At 45.9% G+C, this 8,985-nt stretch overlaps 1 protein-coding gene across 1 annotated transcript; it reads left to right on the top strand.

Moving 5' to 3' along the window:
- Nucleotides 1-1,833: 1,833 nt before the first annotated feature.
- LOC308360934 (chymotrypsin-like elastase family member 2A) lies at nt 1,834-5,836 on the top strand (the record flags this gene model as incomplete). Its single annotated transcript, XM_080833112.1, has 8 exons — nt 1,834-1,873; nt 3,488-3,576; nt 3,766-3,863; nt 4,039-4,158; nt 4,393-4,529; nt 4,875-5,020; nt 5,430-5,586; nt 5,769-5,836. 8 exons carry the CDS (start codon nt 1,834-1,836, stop codon nt 5,834-5,836), a joined length of 855 nt encoding a protein of 284 aa, XP_080689238.1.
- Nucleotides 5,837-8,985: the final 3,149 nt, after the last annotated feature.

Raw genomic sequence — 8,985 nt, 5'->3', positions numbered from 1 at the left:
AACACACACACACACACACACACACACACACACACACACACACACACACACAGAAAGGCCCAGGAGATAGCCCACCTGAGCACTGAAGGCACACACACACACACACACACACACACACACACAGAAAGGCCCGGGAGGTAGCCCTCCTGAGCACTGAACAAACACACACACAGACACACACACACACACACACACACAGAAAGGCCTGGGAGGTAGCCCTCCGGAGCACTGAACACACACACACACACACACACACATACACACACACACACACACACACACACACACACACACACACACACACACACAGAAAGGCCTGGGAGGTAGCCTTCCGGAGCACTGAACACACACACACACACACACACACACACACACACACACACACACACACACACACACACAGAAAGGCCCAGGAGATAGCCCACCTGAGCACTGAAGGCACACACACACACACACACAAACACACACACACACACACACACACACAAAGGCCTGGGAGGTAGCCCTCCTGAGCACTGAAGGCACACACACACACACACACACACACACACACACACACACACACACACACAGAAAGGCCCAGGAGATAGCCCACCTGAGCACTGAAGGCACACACACACACACACACACACACACACACACACACACACACACACACACACACACACACACACACACACACACACAGAAAGGCCTGGGAGGTAGCCCTCCTGAGCACTGAAGGTCTGGGAAGGACCTGCCCCCAGAGCCAACAGCACCCCATGTGGGAATCGAACACATGACCTTCTTGCTGTGAGGTGGCAGTGCCACTTAAACTGTGGCCCTTAAAGAAAAGTTCAATAAGTAGTTACATTGGTATTGGCCCCCTTCAAAAGAATAGTTGGTTTCTCTTTTATTATTATACTAGTTATACAAAATAACTGTCTATATTTATTGTCCCGTACTGAAATATGAATGACACATTTCGCTTCATCTGAAAAACGTGCATTTGTATTGGCTTATGGACATGGAACAGCTTCAGACTGGGGTCTGGCTCTGATCTGGCTCTGATCTGGCTCTGATCTGGCTCTGATCTGGCTCTGATCTGGCTCTGATCTGGCTCTGATCTGGCTCTGATCTGGCTCTGATCTGGCTCTGATCTGGCTCTGGTCTGGCTCTGATCTGGCTCTGATCTGGCTCTGATCTGGCTCTGGTCTGGCTCTGGTCTGGCCCTGGTCTAGCTCTGGTCTGGCTCTGGTCTGGCTTTGATCTGGCTCTGGTCTGGCCCTGGTCTGGCCCTGGTCTGGCTCTGGTCTGGCTCTGGTCTGGCTTTGATCTGGCTCTGGTCTGGCCCTGGTCCGGCTCTGATCTGGCTCTGGTCCGGCTCTCAGTCAGCTGCTGTCTGTGTTGTTGCTGAGGAGATTTTCCAGTCAGCTGGTACGTTCCCGAGAGCGCCCTGCCGCCGTGGCGATAGAGGAGTATTCTGGGATGTTTATCTGCAAGGTTGATCGATAGGGCCTGGAGTGGGCAGGTCACAGCGTGGGACCGGACCAGCAGCCGTACCTGTGTGTGTGTGTGTGTGTGTGTGTGTGTGTGTGTGTGTGTGTGTGTGTGTGTGTGTGTGTGTGTGTGTGTGTGTGTGTGTGTGTGTGTGTATGTGTGTGTGTGTGTGTGTGTGTCTGTGTGTGTGTGTGTGTGTGTGTGTGTGTGTGTGTGTGTACAGCAGCCGTACCTGTGGCCTCCTGTCCCGCCCCGCCAGGACCCAGCCCCCCAGGTCCCGCCCTGCTGCCCCCCCCCCCCCCCAGTAGTGGGGTATTTAATCCCGCCTCAGCACGACCCCTCCACGCAGTCATCATGAAGGTGGTCCTGATCTTTGCTCTGTTCGTTGTTGGCGGTAAGACACTGGACACGCTCCCCCTAACCCTTACCCCTTACCTGTCCTTCTTTATTGATCACCTCTCCTTCTTTATTGATCACCTGTTCTTCTTTATTGATCACCTGTCCTTCTTTATTGATCACCTGTCCTTCTTTATTGATCACCTCTCCTTCTTTGTTGATCACCTCTCCTTCTTTATTGATCACCTGTCCTTCTTTATTGATCACCTCTCCTTCTTTGTTGATCACCTCTCCTTCTTTATTGATCACCTGTCCTTCTTTATTGATCACCTGTCCTTCTTCATTGATCACCTGTCCTTCTTTATTGATCACCTGTCCTTCTTTATTGATCACCTGTCCTTCTTTATTGATCACCTGTCCTTCTTTATTGATCACCTGTCCTTCTTTATTGATCACCTGTCCTTCTTTATTGTATGCTTACCTGTCCTTCTTCATGTGTAGACATGCACTTTCATCAGTGATATTCACCATGTTATCGTATAAGACATCACATAATTAGCCCTTATAGACGTAGACATGAACAGGTAAATACAAAAGCTGGTTGAGGCTGGTGTCTGCATTTGTGTGTGTGTATGTGTGTGTGTGTGTGTGTGTGTGCGTGTGTGTGTGTCTGCACTTGTGTGTGTGTGTTGGTAGCTGTTTCAAAGGGAAGGGGCTCCACACTCAAGGCTGACGCCATAAACGTCACTTTGTTTGTCTCTTCCACGTAAGGCTAAGGGGATACTTGTATGGATGTTGATAGTATCTGAGAAATAGAAGATTAATTATTCAATGTAATCCACAGTCAAGAGCTATATAATGTTAATTATAAAACTTCCTGTGTATTATGTAAGAACCCAAATGGTCACAGCTATCTAGATCACTGTGAGAAGTGATAACACCTCAGGCCAGGATATAGACCGTCTTAGGCCTTCTGTCTTTTAGGTACGAATTAGCATTCTGGTAACCACCCCCCATCCCCCATGTCTTCTTCTTAAATACAGGAATTTCAGACCAGTCAGTCAGTGAGAAACAGGCTAGGTGAAACTATCTGTTAGTGAAGCTTAGGTCTCGTCTCTCTCTCCTCTGATGATCATCATTGTAAGATTAAACCTGAATCTTGACATTCCATATTCACTTGACTGAGTCTCCGTTGATTAGGATAAATCTATATCCTTTTAATGTACACCATGTTCAGTTAAATACATCATCTTTGTGTATGGAGTCCTTTCTTACACCGTAAATACAGAACTGGTACAGAAAGAACAGACTTCACTCATCACTGCTAGGTATGAGTTAGAGTGAGTTTAAGAGTAAGGGCAGTTAGTACAGATATCTAGGGGGGTCTAATCTGGTAGCCTCACACATGAAGGACTATTTTCACTTCTCAGCAATCTCTTGATGTCCTTGTTAGACTGACTGCATCATAGCTCTGTTGGAGATTTCTAACTTCGATGTTTGCACTGATTATAATTGGTGTTATTATTTATTTATAATTATTGTGTGTGTGTGTGTGTGTGTGTGTGTGTGTGTGTGTGCCTGCCTGTGTGTGTGTGCCTGTGTGTGTGTGTGTGTGTGTGTGTGTGTGTGTGTGTGTGTGTGTGTGTGTGTGTGTGTGTGTGTGTGTGTGTAGCCTACAGCTGTGGCAGCCCCGCCGTTCCCCCTGTGGTCTCCAGGGTGGTTGGAGGAGATGATGTCAGACCCAACAGCTGGCCCTGGCAGGTATGGGAACACACACACACACACACACACACACACACACACACACACATACACACACGCACACACACACCCTGTACACACACTGAATTAAATGCTCCATGAATGCATACACTCTGTAAGAAGAAAGGCCTCGATGCGACGGCATGATTCCGGCCTCCTCTCAGTCTGTGTTTTTGTCGCCCCCTACAGGTCTCTCTGCAGTACCGCAGCGGCAGCAACTACTACCACACCTGTGGAGGCACCCTGATCGCTGACTCCTGGGTCCTGACTGCTGCTCACTGCATCGGGTACAGACACACACACACACACACACACACACACACACACACAGCCCTGTTACTGCACCCTGATCTTCTTTTTTATGCTGTTGTTAATAGCGTGTTTCATATAAAGAGCTCTGTGTGTGTGTGTGTGTGTGTGTGTGTGTGTGTGTGTGTGTGTGTGTGTGTGTGTGTCGAGCAGAAGCCGCACCTACCGTGTGTACCTGGGCAAACACAACCTGAAGGACAATGAGGCCGACTCCGTGGCCATCGCCCCCTCTAAGATCATCGTCCACGAGCAGTGGGACTCCTACAGGATCCGGTGGGTTATTCTCCCCACACACACACACACACACACACACACACTCACCTTCTCACACGCAGAGACTAAGTTCCCCACACTCACCTCCTCACCCACAAAGACTGGGTTTTCCCACACACACAGCTCTCCTTGTGCCTTGTGCATACTCCAAGTTTCTTATTGTATGTGTGTTTTTTTGTGTGTGTGTGTGTGTGTGTGTGTGTGTGTGTGTGTGTGTGTGTGTGTGTTCCACAGTAATGACATTGCCCTGATCAAGCTGGAGACCCCCGTCTCTGTCTCTCACGCCATCATGCCCGCCTGTCTGCCCGAGGCTGGACACATCCTGGACCACAACTCCCCCTGCTATGTCACTGGCTGGGGACGCCTGTGGAGTGAGTCTCACACACACACACAATAGCAAACCTTTTGTATTAGAGTCTTCTTCATATCAAAAGTTGAATAAATCTGGTTGGCCAAAATTGATCTGGTTGAAGTCCATAAAATGCAGATTTGCTAATATATGTGTTCTTTGTTGGTGTGTTTGTGTGTGTATGCATGTATGTATTTCAATGTGTGTGTGTTCCGGTGTGTGTTTGTGTTATTATGTGCATGTGTGTGTGTGTGTGTCTGTGTTTGCGTGTGTATATCTGTATTTCTCTGTGTGTGTGTGCGTGTGTGTGTGTGTGTATCCCTGTGTGTGTGTGTGTGTGTGTGTGTGTGTGTGTGTGTGTGTGTAGCCGGTGGTCCCATTGCTGATATCCTGCAGCAGGCCCTCCTCCCAGTGGTCAGCCATGCTAACTGCTCCAAGTCTGACTGGTGGGGAAGCCTGGTGACCACCAGCATGACCTGCGCTGGAGGAGATGGACAGCTGGCCAGCTGCAACGTGAGTCCGCCCGCCCCCCCGCACGCACGCACACACACACACACACACACACTCACCAGCCAATCAGAGAGAGAGAGCTAACCTTTCAGCCAATCAGAGAGAGAGATCTCACCCTTCAGCCAATCAAAGACATAGCGAAAGAGACAACCATGTAACCCATCAGTCAGAGTGAAATAGTTATCTAACCCTTTAGCCAAGTCAGATTTAAAGAGTGCCTAACTAAGCCATCAGCTGGTCCAATGAGGTTGTGTGTTGTTGCAGGGTGAGTGTGGTCCAATGAGAATACTTGTTGTTGCAGTGTGACTGTGGTCCAATGAGAATGCTTGTTGTTGCAGTGTGACTGTGGTCCAATGAGAATGCTTGTTGTTGCAGTGTGACTGTGGTCCAATGAAAATGCTTGTTGTTGCAGGGTGACTCCGGCGGCCCCCTGAACTGCCAGTCTCCTGACGGCTCCTGGGAGGTTCACGGCGTGGTCAGCTTTGGCTCCAGCATGGGCTGCAACTACAAGAAGAAGCCCTCTGTGTTCACACGCGTCAGCGCTTACAGTGCCTGGATCAGCGACGTGAGTACACACACACACACACACACACACACACACACACACACCTCTCTGTGTTCACACGCATCAGTGCTTACAGCGCCTGGATCAGCGACGTGAGTACACACACACACACACACACACACACACACACACACACACACTATGCAGTGTGAGTCATTAACCCTTCACATGTGTTTTCTGTTTCAGGTGATGGCCAGGAACTAAGTGTTCATCCAGACCTGATCATTGCACAGTTCGTACCCTTAGAGATGTAAACGTAGAAATAAAGACATTCATGGAATTTTGTTTGCGCTCAGCGTCGTTATTTCAGTGTCTTTTGTTCTGTGTAACTCCCAGTGTGACAGGGTGGTGTCACACACACACACACACACACACACACACACACATACACACACAAACACACACACACACACACACACACACACACACACACACACACACACATAATCACTGCCAGTGTGACAGGGTGGTGTCACACACACACACACACACACACACACACACACACACACACACACACACACACACATAATCACTGCCAGTGTGACAGGGTGGTGTCACACACATAATCACGTCAGGATGATTCAGTCTCATGTGTCAAACATAAAATCATGTCAGGATGAGGGTGGGTTGAATTCAATTCAAGTCAATTCAATTCAGTTTTATTTATATAGCGCTAAAACAATAAAATTGTCTCAAGGAGTTCAGGAGATAGACTAGCGGTAATAAGTAAGCCGCTAGCCGCTAGTTAGGCAGCTACTTACTACAGGTGAAATGTTGCTGATATCTGGCATTATAGTATGAAATTTAGTTTTTTAAATATGCACCTTTTCACTGTAATGCCAGATATCAGCCAAATTTCACCTGTAGTAAGTAGCTGCCTACCATTGGCAACTACTACAGCAATCAGAATTAGAAAATGTCTTTTGGTTGAGTTTTGGTGCATATTTTAAACATTCAAATGCATACTGTTTCACTATAATGCCAGATATCAGCAACATTTCACCTGTGGTAAGTAGCTGCCTACCATTGGCAACTACAGCAATCAGAATGAAAAAATATCTTTTTGTTGATTTTTGGTGAATATTTTAAACATTCAAATGTATATTGCTTCACTACGATGGCGGATATCAATAAAATGTCACCTGTAGTAAGTAAACGCCTATTATTGGCAACTACTACAGCAATCGGAATGAGATAATATCTTTCGGTTGAGTTTTGGTGCATATTTTAAATATTTAAATGCATGCTGTTTCACTATGATGGCAGAAATGAGGAAGATTTCACCTGTAGTATGTAGTTGCCTACCACTGGCAACTACTACAGGAATCAAAATGAGAATATATATGCAATCAGAATGCGAACACGTCTTTCGAAAACGAATATCTGTCGAATATCGAACGTCCGGCTAACTTATTACCGCTAGATAGACTGGAGAACTTGAAGCCAGCTGATGTTTCCAGCCATAAACTATGAACCCCTAAAATGTGGTTGATAACTATGGCTACTATCAGAGTTCAGATATGACAGCGGTCAAGAGAGTGAGCACACACACGAGCACACACACACACACACACACACACACACACACACACACACACACACACACACACACACACACACACACACACACACACTACTATCATAGTTCAGATATGATATGACAGCGGTGAAGAGAGTTACTCTCTGAAATGAAACCATGGAGTTTGAGATCATAACAAGCCAACTGTCTGTTTATCAATCTCCACAGTAACCACTTCTCTGAGACCTCTCTCTCGTACCACACTGTCTCTCTCTCTCCCTCTCTCTCTCTCTCTCTCTCTCCCTCTCTCTCTCTCTCTCTCTCTCTCTCTCTCTCTCTGTCCCTCTATCCCCCCTCTCTCTATCAAGCCCCATAAAAACACACAGTGATGACCATTTAAGCGACTACACTAAACTAAAAAACGCTGATTTTCTTTTACATATTCACACCGATGAATGTGTTTCATCAACAACATATGTATTTTGCAGCACACAGTATCCACACAGTCTGTTGTGGAATCATAGCCACTTCCAGGTCGCTGAGGAGATTTAAAGTAACACTATGCAACAATTTGACACTTTTTGAGATACGGTTTTATAGGCAACTAGTTTTGGTTCCATCCTCAAATTCATTTTGATAGCATATGGTCATGTGAAGGACAGATAAACACCTGTGTCTTTCCCACTAGCCATCCAGGATATGCCCTATGTAGTTCTGTGTTCCTGGCTGGAAAAAAAAAAATGGAAGAAATGGAAGATATTTTCCTGAATAGAACTAGAAGTATATAAATAGTATAAATGCATGTTTAAATCATAGCTTCCTGGTTCCTAGCTTCCATAGCTGGGTTATGAATATTCCACAGAGAGCTTGGTGAAATAGGTCTACCGAATGAAGTCTCAGAAAACTATTACAGTTGGGTCATCTAAATACCAGGTTTTAAGTACTGAATACGTAAGGGATAATGTATTGTCCGGAGGTCATTCTACAAAAATAATTCCCGACGGGGCGAACAACACCCCGACGCGCAGCGGAGGGTGTTGTTTTGTACCGAAGGGAATTATTTTTGTAGAATGACCAACGGACAATACATTATCCCGCTTATTATACGGGTACTTGCCAAAAACGATAGAAGACATTCCTCCAACATATCTCTTTTTAATGATTTAGGTGCCGTTTCATGTGTCCCGTTTAGAAAGAAATAGTTCTTCAAGCAAATAGAACTTTGAAGTTTCAGGTGTTGCATAGCAACCCATTACTTGCTGACTTCAAATTACTCTCTACTGTTGCGTTAAAATGACTGGACTTCTGGCGGAATGATATGAAAGATGTGAATTAGAAGTACAAAACCCGTTGCCAATGACAGCGGTGATTATCTTTCGCAGAGGTCTGTTAGCAGGAATTAATGTATGGGTATGACGTAGGGATGGCCCATTCAAATCAACGGTACTTTTTGGAACGTTCTGAAGAGCCGTATAATAAATAATGTTAATACGTTAGTAGAACTGTATAGGTTTACATTGTAGGCGCTGTGTGGCCAAAGGTAGATGACGACTTCAGGCAGCCACGGGAATCACAAGTCCAGCTCTTGTTGGTTCAGCAGACAATGTTGCCTGTTCTTAATTTAGGGATATAAAAGGCGTGGAGAGCACTCAATCTGTTATGAGAATTACTAGCGCCTAAACCTTCTACTAACTTATTAACATTATGTATTCAGTACTTAAAACCTGGTATTTAGTTGACCCGACTTTAAATGTAGGCTATTAGTTTTCTGAGCAATTGAAGAAGTTTTAATTGTAATGGAATGTTCGACGATGCAAAATCCTGGACGATTTTGGAAGTTCAGAGAGCTTGAAAATTATTGAAAATGACAACAACATAAAT

Source organism: Sprattus sprattus (genome assembly GCF_963457725.1).
Source record: "Sprattus sprattus genome assembly, chromosome: 2".
NCBI classification, from domain to species: domain Eukaryota; kingdom Metazoa; phylum Chordata; class Actinopteri; order Clupeiformes; family Clupeidae; genus Sprattus; species Sprattus sprattus.
This window is presented reverse-complemented; position numbering and strand designations above follow the sequence as displayed.